At 35.1% G+C, this 11866-nt stretch overlaps 2 protein-coding genes across 5 annotated transcripts in view; one reads left to right on the top strand and one right to left on the bottom strand.

Moving 5' to 3' along the window:
• Positions 1–110: 110 nt before the first annotated feature.
• On the bottom strand, positions 111–2878 carry LOC128880879 (small ubiquitin-related modifier-like). Its single transcript, XM_054131415.1, has 5 exons — positions 2728–2878; positions 2539–2607; positions 2380–2457; positions 1572–1643; positions 111–1489 (listed from the first exon to the last, which is right to left on the bottom strand). Exons 1-5 carry the CDS (start codon positions 2740–2742, stop codon positions 1427–1429), a joined length of 297 nt encoding a protein of 98 aa, XP_053987390.1. The 5' UTR covers positions 2743–2878; the 3' UTR covers positions 111–1426.
• Positions 2879–6142: 3264 nt separating this feature from the next.
• Positions 6143–11866, top strand: part of LOC128880870 (protein sidekick) — a 50071-nt gene continuing 44347 nt past the window's right edge. For all 4 annotated transcript variants that reach the window (XM_054131397.1, XM_054131395.1, XM_054131396.1 and 1 more), the window contains exon 1: positions 6143–7239. In XM_054131397.1, coding sequence (XP_053987372.1) covers positions 7122–7239 — 118 coding nt within the window. In that variant the 5' untranslated portion in view covers positions 6143–7121. The remainder of the gene's footprint in view (positions 7240–11866) is intronic.

Here is an 11866-nt window from a genome sequence, read left to right as displayed (position 1 = left end):
ATAAGAAATAATCGTGCAGGAAATTTCGCAAAATTGTCCTTACGAATTTTATTGGGATTGTCTTTATTAAAAGGTTAAGAATCACTGTTTTAAGTTTTGCATAAAATAAATAGAGAAAGATGAATAATTAATTTTATTTCTTAGATATTTATTACAGGTATTTAGCGCTCTAGGCAGATGTAAACTTGTTCGTGAAATCGATGAAACCCAGTAAACGTTAATCTAATGATTATTACAATGTTGTTTATATCAAAATCATTTTCTGCCTTTGATACGGAAATGGGAACCTATTTATATGAGAGCATTCTTACCATTAAACGCGTTCTACATTTCGTTAAAGAGAATACTACTAATGTTAATTATTATACCTTACTTATCCGTTCTAACTATAGAAATGCCTATTATGTAAATTGTTTTCGTTATTTCAAAAGAAGTTTATTTTATTTCCAAGAATTCGCTGTTTTAATATATGACAGTCAAAGAAAAATGCCGGTCAACTTCTACACATTAGTAAACAAAACTGTATTACTTATCTGTACAAGAATAAGTTTTATTACAATTCGTAGAAAGTTTATTCCATTAAATCATAGAGTAAATGTTTTGTAATGGAGATGCTTATACAGAATCAATAATTTCCGAATTAAAATTACATGTCTTTCAAGCTTAACAGATCAAAAATCCTTTGATCCGTATTTTTCGCTGATGCTATTCAAATTGTGTTTCTAAAAAAAACATTATTAACATTTACATAAGTGTAACGATATTTGTTCTCTTAAAAGTAAACTATAATAATGAAAATTCCTCGAAAAGCATCCACATTACTTACAATAAATTAATTACTCTATAATCGTCAAAAGAAGAAAAAACACTGTTTGGGTATTATTAACTTACGTTTTCAAAGTTAAAAATACTTCTATTACCATTAGAATTACATTGACAAGGCAAACAGAAAATATTACAATTACTCTTTTTTTTTTATTATAGATGTACTTTAAATGCAACAATTTTGTTAAATCATGTTCATACTATATAATAATTATCGTGTTATAATTAACATTTTTTTCGTGACATCTGAAATTTAGATCTACGAGTTTAGAAACTTAAAAAATATAAATACATTGTCAGATATTATTAATAGACAAAACTGATAACATTAAAGGTGATTTTTTTTCTTTTGTTATTTTCTTCTTTTTTTTTTTTACTTCTGATGAATGTAGGGTAATATTGCATGAAACTGACTGTCGAATGTCCTTAATCTTGCCTCAATACAGGAATGTAGAACAGCACATCAAAATTTTACATAAAAAAACCAAATTACATAATGCTTTCATAACATACATATACATACTGATAAACTTGTCCATTTCTTTATGATAGTCACTTTCACTTTAGAAGATATTAAAACTGAATAATTGATTTAATTTCTTCAGTAGTGACCACCAGTTTGTTCTTGATATACTTCAATAACATCATCATTTTCCATTTCAAGCTGAAAAAATAATTATGCAATATTAATTCCTATTTTGCATTTCCAAAATGTTTAATTTAGATACTTATAAAGTTGTAATTACCTGCTTTGGTGTTTCATCATCATTAATTCTTTTACCATCAAAAAGAAACCTTAGAGATGTCATAGGAACACCCTAAATAAAAGTTGATAATTTATAACTTTCTTTTCTGCCTATAATGTACATTTAAATTCGACTTGCTAAACAATGTACAATATGAATGATAAGTAACTTTTTGTAACACATGAAATAGTATTATATTAAACATTTTGTAGAAGGAACAGTACCAAAATTATCAGTTCAAAATAAAATTGAAATGCTCAATTACAAGTGTGGTTCTGTAAGTTATGACTTTACACTCCTTGGTGTTTGTAAACATTGACAAGACCTTGATTTCAAATGTATTGATACGTCAGTCACAAATCAGATACATGTCTTACAACTAATAATATTTAAATTGCAAACACAGATACCACAGGCATAAATTATTTAATTTCAATTCAAGATAATTTAAGCAATTGTTAGTATAGAATAGCATTAAAGAGATTAATCAAATTGAAATCTAGTTACGAGCATTCTTGGATGGATTCAGTGCAATCATCCAAGAATTAAACTACGACAATGTTACAGTAAATTTATGTGTTAACTAATATCTTACCAAACAAAATGCCTGACAATATTTCGATAATTAATTTCCTTGGAAACCAAGTAAAAATTACTTATCCATACATTTTGTAGAAGGTGAAACTGTTTTACAGAAACTTGTGAAACCTCTAAAAACTACCTTAAGATAATGTATCCAGCGTCAAAATATATAAAGTACTGTCTTATTTTAATTGTACGCGTATATTTTAAACGAAAAGAAACTAACCACACGATCGCTATACGATTTCTTCAGTTTACCCATTTGAGTAGTCATCTTTACCCTAAAGTGAATTTCATTGCTGTCCTAAAAAAAAAGTGAAACGATGGTCATGGATTATCATCGCAGGAAGGTGATAATGCGAAAAATGAAACCGGCAGTTCTTACGTTCCCAACGACTTTAAGCTTGATGTATTCGGAATTCGCGTCGCCAGGGCCGGCTTCGGGTTTTTGTTCCTAACACGAAAGGTTAGACCGATTAGATTCGGTGTATGAACGTACATTTTGATATTACGACACATTTGTATCGTATAAAATTATTATTAACGAATCGTCCGTTAAACTGAACAGACTCACCTGGTTATCGGACATGGTATTTAATTAAATATAACAATTCTCGACCACGCGCCAGAACAGTAACCAAACACAAGCACGCAATATGGCGCCGTGCTTTTGTCAGTTGCACAGCCTTCTAAAAATAAAAATTTTAACGTTAATGGCATTTGTGTTCGAAAAGACGTCGTTTCTCGACCATATCGTTTGTTTGAAAATGCATCCTCGATTTTTCAGGATAGTTAAATAACATTGTCATATATAATCCAATTAAACATTAAAGCAAAGAAGTTTCATCTTCTCCTTTCTTCGGTTTCTCATGATGATAAAAGCTGATGTAATTAGCTTATGTACCGAATCATTTTCATTTGTACCGTAAAGTTCTTTAATTTTCAAATTTTGTAAAGTATACTTTCTATTGTTATAAATTTTTATGAAATTTGTAATATTTGAAATAACAATATTGTAACAATGATATTACAAATAAATAAATATTTGAAAAATACAAAAAGAAAATCCTTTACGTCCTGTAATTTATTACTATAATTACTTTCTCAATTATTAAAAACCTATATTCCAAAAGTATATTTTGCATAGAGATTATTCTGAAATAGAATTTATATCATACAAATGAATATTTGAATCTTTGATAATTTTGATTTTAATGTGATACAAGTTTTTAAAGAATGCGATTTATGTACTTGGGACGATTGCCATCGATAATACGATAATTGTGTTGGCGTCGAAAATATTTACATACAACGAATTACTTGATAACAATTTATATTTAATCGAAAAATACTTATGCGTTAATTAAAATAAAATTCGTTAACCGATCGATTGCAATAACGTGTTCCTAAAACACTTTATCGATAAGTTTAATGAAAATGCATGCATTTAATTGGAATGTTATTGAAAAAGTGCCTTAACATATATCGTTACATTAGAAGTAGATTTGAGGATCTAGTATAGTTGTGTAAAATACTTACACAGGTTTAAAGTGCCAGTGGAACCACGTATAATGAAGATAAACTTTATTAATATGTTATTATAATATTAAGAATATTATATATTTAATATTCAAAGCATAATTTCATGGGGGAAAACAATATCCCCATCTAGCGTTGAAAGAGTGGAACTAAAATTCCGATGTTTAGTCAGCGCCTCTATCGCAAAAACGCTCAAGTTTGTCGTAAAATGGTTCCTCTTTCTACTGGTAGATGGCGTTATTTTCAGCGTCTTTTACCGACCTATCGGTATATTACCATAATATCGGTAAAAAATACAGTAAATGGGGCCATCTACAAGTAAAAGGAGAAACTATTGTGCGACAAACTTGGGCATTATCCCGTTAGATGGCAATACTAAATACCGACATTAGTTGATAATTATTCTTCTTTTTTTTATAAACATTTATATACTTTTATTTGGTGTTAAGCATTGTAAACAATAAATTGTACTCGTAACCGTTGTTTCATACATGAGAACATCGTCTTTCACATGTTTCCTTAGCAAAGAGTACGACATTCGTGTAAGTTGTTTAAAACCTCATTGCAAGAAGTATAATGGTCAATAGACGTTTCTCTAATTTAATTATTATGTCAAATTGCTTGTAGCATAATTACAAGTTCATTATCGAACGTAATCAGCTGGAATATGCAAATGTTTCTAATGTTAGTAATGTTTAGTAATGATCCCACTAGGAAAAATAATTGGACCTTTTCACCGCTAGATGGCTATACTGTATTTTGCACCGTTTTTGGAGAAAAGAATCTTTAGAAATAGATTATCAGGCCACGTATCAAACTCTATCAAACTAATATCAGAGGCTAGATACAGGAAGGTCATTTCATATAATATAAATATAGATTTACAGCATAAGGACTGTATAAGGAGATCCAACTCTCTAAGAAATATATATATATATATATATATACATATGTGTGACTACGCTATATATGTCATATGTGTATGTGTGATAATTAGACTGCGGAACTTTATGCAAAATAAAATCTTCGCGAACGTGCCTACAAAAATTTAATTGAAATAGGAATTTATTTTTTCTGCAAATATTATAACAGGAACTTTACTTTCAATCTTTTTTATATTCTTGTATATTCTTTGCATTTTGTAGTTCCTTGCACATTCAAATTTTCTATAAATGCATAAAAATCCGCAGTCTAGTGATAATATATATATGATAATATACAGGGTGTTCCAAAAATATTGTAACACCCTGTATATCGTAGTCTGTGCTCACTTGCGCCGCGAGTGGTAGAAATATTCATAACTTCAATCTCGAAATTTTGATAACACTTCTACACTTCACAGTTAGAACTCCTTATACAGTCTTCATGATTTACAGTTATCTTTATAAGACTATGGCTGTTTACTATATCTCCTCCTCTTCCCTGTTCGAATCTTCTTGTTATTGGCCTGAAAAATTCATCGATCTTCTTAGCTCTTTTTGTCCGAACGAGTTCGAACTTGCAGTTCGTAATGGACGTTACATCTATGGCGAATAGATGCCAAGCGAATAACTCAGGGCCGGCGCAAGGCAGATTCAGCGCGTTCGTCGGAACCCGTCCACGCGGTCTACGAAAATTACCGAATTGAAAGGCATCGATTTTGATTTACTTTTTACAAACTGATGATATCATTAACAAATACAAGACATTTTTTTCGTAGCGCTGATTAAATTGAAAGGAGTGACAAAAATCATCAAAGTATTATTATTTAATATTCATATTATAAAAAATATATAATATTGGGTTGTTCAGAAAGTTCGTGCCAGTTTCTAAGAAAACTTCAAAAACACGTTTGAATTTTAATATATATTTATTGAATTACATAGGTGCCATTTTGTTCCACAATTTTTCCACCTTTTCAGGAATGTCCACATGTTATTTGTTTTCAACCATTCCGATATATTCAGACCTGTACCGCCTACCAAAAATCGGCATGGACTTTCCAGACAACCCAATATGTAATAGCATTTGTAAATAAACAATTCCTCGTTGTAAAATTTAATCGTAGTATTTGAATGTGAATCCAGGCCCCGCAAAATTTTTGAACTCGGCCCCGCAAAAGGTCACGCCGGCCCTGGAATAACTGATGCCAACCACTGCGTATGAAATTGTAGAACGCCCCTTTGGCCCAGAGATGGGCAAAACCCTAGACTTCGAATAAATCTGAAGTTTGCCAATATGTTTGTCTCGTTTCTTCTGTTGAACATTTTCCAAAGAAGGAAACGAGACAAACATATCGGCAAACTTCAGATTTATTCGAAGTCTAGGGTTTTGCCCATCACTGCCTTTGGCCCCTGTGTGGCTGTCGTATCTTTCAGTTGATTGGTCGAACGCTAGTGGAGACGTGCGGCTGCCGCAGCGCGGCATGCTCGTGGTTGCGATTTCAACTTATACCTCCTGTGAACGCGGCCGATGACGGTCGGTCAACAAAACTTTGTAATTCGAACGAAACTCACGGGACAGTTCGGATCACGCGTCGCGTCACGAATGTTTCCGCTTTCCGTCGGAGTTTCTTAAAACAAGTTTTCCGTGTGTGGTTTTCATTTTAATAATAAAACGTGCGAGCGAAATTCGAAGTAATTCAACGGTGATTGCCAGGTGTTACCAGGTGAATGTGATCGTTTCGTGCTGCGTTACCTGGGACTTACCTGAAGGGACAAACGGAACCGAAGAAAGCATCGAAACTTTACAAGTTTACAATTTTTATACAAAATCCATTCTACCGTGTGAATTCAAGTGCATCGACAAGGATTTTACCATTTTTAACACGCACGATTTACTACGTCAGAATCGGTCGCATTCTTTCTCACAAACGATCTGTACACTTTTTTTTATCGATACAACGACTCTCGAACGATTACGATTCTCAGCTCGTGCATTCACCTTAGTTTGACGACAATTACAATGATCTATCGAATCTGAACGTGTTTTACGCGCATACGGTGCACGGTCACGGAAATGCAGAATGTAAGGACGAACCGTAAAAAAGTTTTCGGGAATACGTTAAAATTAATCTGACGATAGAAGCGTTAGACTTGATGCGTCGGTCTGAATGTAAGAAGAGGAAGTGCCTACACGAAAATCGAATGGAAAACGTCACGGATGCTACATGATCGTCGGTTTCACGAAAGTAGGAGGGACTGCGAGTGCAAGTAAGAGGAATGTTGTCTCACAGGTGTACGCCGTAATGCTCTTCCGTTACGCCTCTCGAAGGAAAACGTAATCGAGCCTCGAGACTCGCCACGTGAACTCAAAAATGCGGAGAGCGTCCAGGAATTGTCGGTTTTGTTTCGCGTGACTCGATCGTGCCGATTCTGCGACGTTCCGTAGTGAAGTGTTGAAGGAGGTGCGAGTGACAGAGAGTGGTTCGGGCAGAATTTATCAAGGAACATGGAGTTGCCATGGAGAAATGCGGTGGCGGACCTGTCGACCTTCCTGACCACGAGGACGCGGATTTTGTTTGCCGCTGTTTATTTCATCTGGATCGCTGGAAGCGCCTGCGCCACTGGTGAGTTTTCGCGCCCGTTTTCGTCGTATACATCGCGTTGTTTCACGTTTTTCGTCACGTTTACGCGATATCGATTCTTACCTCAACTATCGTTACAATATCGCACGCCGACAACCAGAGATCGGCAGAATTTTATTCGAGGGAACAGACGAGCTCTGTTAACACGTTGAACGCCTCGTCACCCGTATATGGGTGACAGTGCTTTTCACTGAGGAAGTAAGAAAATTAATCTTGGAAGTTGAGCGTCAAAGGAAATGGATTTAAATGAAATTCATGAATTTTTATGAAGTTAGAAAAACAAATATCACGATAGACGTTCGAATAAGTAGATTCCAATAATCTGAAAAATATTTAATCCTAGCAGAAATTTTCAAGAATATTTGTTTGGCAGTCGACCTGTTAAGGTCCCATACCGCAGTGCGCGCGCGGTAAGTGGGTGTATTTTTAATAATTTTTTTCGAGCAAACGATGAATGTTTTTCTTTTTTTCATTGATACTTCTATCCAATATACAGGGTGATCCGTCCAAGTAAGACCACCTAAATATCTCCTCTAATTGTGAGGGTACAAACAATATTTTGTATGCTATTTGAATGGTTTGAAAAAACCATTCTATTGCAAAAGATTTCTCTTTTCTAATTTTTTTTTCGGAGTTTACAAAGTTATCGATGTTTTTTTTTGCGTATAAATGTATAATTTTTTTTATCGCATCGCGTAGCCGATGTGAAAATACGTTCAGATATGTGCATTACGTGACCTTGAAATGATCTTTGAGTTCAAAAATTAAATGGAAACGAAAGATTGTTGTCTACAACATTCTCTCAAAAAACGATTCATCGTTTTCATATTGCTGTAAACCCCGCTGACAAAAATTCAGGCGATTTTCAAAATCACGTCCATGTAGATCCTGATGGAGAGACGCATGATACGGATGAAATTTTTGTTCACACAGTTGACATCATTTTACCTGACTTCGTACCGGCGAAGAATGATCGCACGACAAACTATTCGCAAGTTTAGCTCGCCGGTAATTGTCGTCGTTGTAACGTACAAATGGTATTCGCTTTGTCACGAGACTGGCACGAGAACAGGATACACGCTCAGCGTTTACGATATCCATGACGGAGACGAAGGTTCGACGTGAACGTACAGCGACAGGGTTGAACGTTTCCTGAAAGGGGTCAGGCCTGATATGCAACGATTTAAACATTGGGAACACTGCCGAGTAGAAGAAACGATTTCTTGGCGTCTGATCAAATCCTTTTCGCGTACAACCAACTGGTAAACGAACGTTCGATTCGAACCAACAGTTTCCCTTTCGATCGACTTAATTGTCGCGATTAATTAGAAATTCCAATCGTAATCGTGATCCCATCGTTTCAAGTTGTGATTACGAATACGAACGTATTTTTAAAGATTTACAGCCATAGAAATTCTTTAACTCAAAACCGACATCGGTTTCTCACATTAAAAAACTTAGAAAACCATGCTTTCGTCAAAATAAATTTTTTTTAGAAAAGTTACCCTATCCCTCTCTATGGGCACGAATTTTGATTGAAAATTTTTCATTTTTCATTTCGACGAATGTATGATTTTCTAAGTTTTCTAAGTTTTTTGAGGTAAAGAATTTCTATGGCTGTAAAGCTTTAAAAATACGGGCTGCAATCGCAGAAAAGTTTGCGAATACAATTTTCAATCGTGAACGCAGAAAAATTTGCGATTGCGATTATAATCGTATTCGTAATCGCAACTCGGAAAGATGCGATTACAATCGTAATCACAACTCGAGAACATTCGATTACAATCGTATTCGTATTTGCGATTACGATTTTGCCCATCACTGGATTTATTGCCACGGTATCGATGGGCTAGCGTGCATAGCGTTCGCGCGCTGTGCAATGCACTTGATTATGAATGGTACCAAGGGCAGATTGTACGCGAAACGTTAATGGGCTATAAGTTGCTCTGTGCGGTAAAACGACCGCCAAACATCGTCGCGAAATTTACGTCTGTTTTTATGATTGGGCCGAGGAAGTAATGGCCGTGTTCCTCGGCCATGTAAATTACGTGGATGGGATCATCCTATCCTAATATTTATTAGGCGTAGAAATTAATTCTGTGCCTCTGTATTTCATAGCTCTAGTTTAAACCGATATAATCGAGTTATATCAACCTTCGAATACGTTGATCTCTATTATGTGATAATATAATATATTATTTCGTGAGCATTGAAGTATCAAATACAGTGAGTGTAGAATGTATTCGTACGCCGATCAATTTTCCAAAAAACTTTTCTGTGAAATTGTAGTTTCTTAACTTCTTTTTTTATAATCGATGATATTTTACATATTCTCGGAAGTCTCTAAGATAAATCTAGTCCGAACAACATTTACTAGTTAATATAATTTTTGTGAAATTAACAAAAAGATGCGAAAAGTGGGCGAAAGTATAAAAGCAATAAGTGTTTGTACGATTCTTATGACGAACCATTTACAGTAGAGTTTGTAACGTAAACACGTTAGTTTATTGCTCCGTACGAATTAGAAAACATCAAATTTCCGGGAAAGTATTAGGTTGACCCGAAAGTTTCTTTCGTTTTATCAATAATTAATATATACATAATATTTTATGTTTTATGTTACATTACTGAATTGTGTACGATTCATTTCGCTTCATTACTGTTGCACCATCGATGTCTAAGAAATTAGATTGTCTATTTATAGAAACACTGCCACAGAAAATAATTGAATGAAACTTCGATCCCACTTCGAATACCTAATAATTTAGTTAATCGAATCCTTAGAAAAGTTACAATAATTATGAAATCAAAAGGAAATCCCACGAAAGAAGTATTATATACTTATAAATCAATGTTTTTTTTTTATTTTATGAATTTTACATATCTTTTTTGGAAATCGATCGGTGTACGAATACTTTCTGCACCCACTGTAAAAATAATTTCAGTTCAAACAAATATTTCTACAGCTGATAACTCCAATTCGAATCTTCGGCCAGGAACGAGTACAATTTTATCTTCAATTCGTTCATTTTATTCTTCGTATTAGTATCGATTTGTTATTTATCGAGGAAGACACGCGGAGGATCCCTCGATGTAGACAACGAGCGATCCTGTCCGAAATGCATTCATATCGATGAACTCGAATCAAAGCACCTGCGGGGATTCGCACGGAGATTGTCGCCTCGTACACCGGGGGAAATAAAAATCTACGAAAATCTCCCCCATGATGTCCGAGAGCGTGGCGTAGGAGCCGCCCTAATTGAGATTTATTACGACGTTAATCCGTCCAATTGTGTGAACGAAGTTAAACCGTTGACCTCTTCGTCGACGATTGCAAAGGATACCGAGCACGTGCCGCGGTCCCTCGCCCGTATATCGGTATAAATAATGGCGCCGCCGCTAGCATCGTGGAAAAATCTGTTTTGTTTTAGTCTAAGAGCTGGCTACGAAAATCAGGAATGATGAGGTGTAGCGAAAATTTGTATCTAAAAACACTCCTTACTAGATCAAATAAGCCCCGACCAAGACTTCTGGCAATAGCTTTACGCGATTTCTACAGTTAAAGACTACAACTACACAAAATTTCAGGGCTGCACTCAAAACATTTTATTTTGATTAAAAATTAACACGTTTGACCGCCCGCCCACGCTTTCAGCCTCGGAAGCGACTTCTGGCTGCAGCGCTATTGTCTTTGTTATCTAGTAAGGAGTGTTTTTAAATACAAATTTTCGCTGCACCTTGTCATTTCTAATTTTCGTAGCCAGCTCTCCGTCTATTTCTACCTGTCCCTGAAATACTTTGAGAATCGAGAATTTAATTTTCATAGCGTGTACAGTGTTCATCAGAGAATAAGAATAAGGGCCTCAAATAACTCATCGATAGAAACGGTAAATAATTTAGATCTTTTCTCAACGTTTTTCCGTGCGTCTTATTATTCGGTCGAACGTAGTTGAGCATAGTCGAGTGACTTACGGATTCGACTCGCGCGTCTTTTATGTACAAACGCTTTCATTGCTGGTGTACCCAACCGATAATTAGTATTAAAGCGCGCGTGCATCCGTGTGCCGTCTTAATTGCATGCGTATCGACGCACGTGACCCTCACGTGCGTGACCGTCGTTAAAATGCACGATGCACGAACGAGGAAAACGATATATGTATACCCGAGACCCGTTCAAACGACGGAATTCCATTTCTGTACGTGGAACACGCCCGTGATTTTCTACGGATGGGGGAGAATCGTTGATTAAATTTTCCTTGAGACAATGTGGGCCATTGATAAAGGCAACTCCCCCTAGATAAGAGATAGGAAACGAATTCAGAGAATTGGGCCAACGCACGGACAACTGCAACAGTTACTTCGCGTTGTTCTGTGGTTTAGGGTTGGGGACGTTTCAATCTTTAGCTTGCAAAATTATTAGCAATTAATGCTTGAATAAAATTGAAATTGTATTATGCATTGTGTTAATCATTCAGTGCATACAAAGTACGAAGTACACAAAGTACTGTCATAGTAGCAAGTCATTGTTCTATGATTTAAGGTTGAGGACGTTTCAGTCTTTAGCTTGCAAAATTATTAGGAATTAATGCTTGAATAAAATTGAAATTGT

Source organism: Hylaeus volcanicus, chromosome 8 (assembly GCF_026283585.1).
Source record: "Hylaeus volcanicus isolate JK05 chromosome 8, UHH_iyHylVolc1.0_haploid, whole genome shotgun sequence".
NCBI classification, from domain to species: domain Eukaryota; kingdom Metazoa; phylum Arthropoda; class Insecta; order Hymenoptera; family Colletidae; genus Hylaeus; species Hylaeus volcanicus.
This window is presented reverse-complemented; position numbering and strand designations above follow the sequence as displayed.

What these genes read in the sequence shown, in the direction of transcription:
- LOC128880879 (XM_054131415.1), bottom strand. An exon ending in AATCGTATAGCGATCGTGTG is followed by an intron (nt 1,644 to 2,379) that starts GTTAGTTTCTTT and finishes ACTTTTATTTAG; the next exon opens with GGTGTTCCTATGACATCTCT. An exon ending in ATGATGAAACACCAAAGCAG is followed by an intron (nt 1,490 to 1,571) that starts GTAATTACAACT and finishes TTATTTTTTCAG; the next exon opens with CTTGAAATGGAAAATGATGA.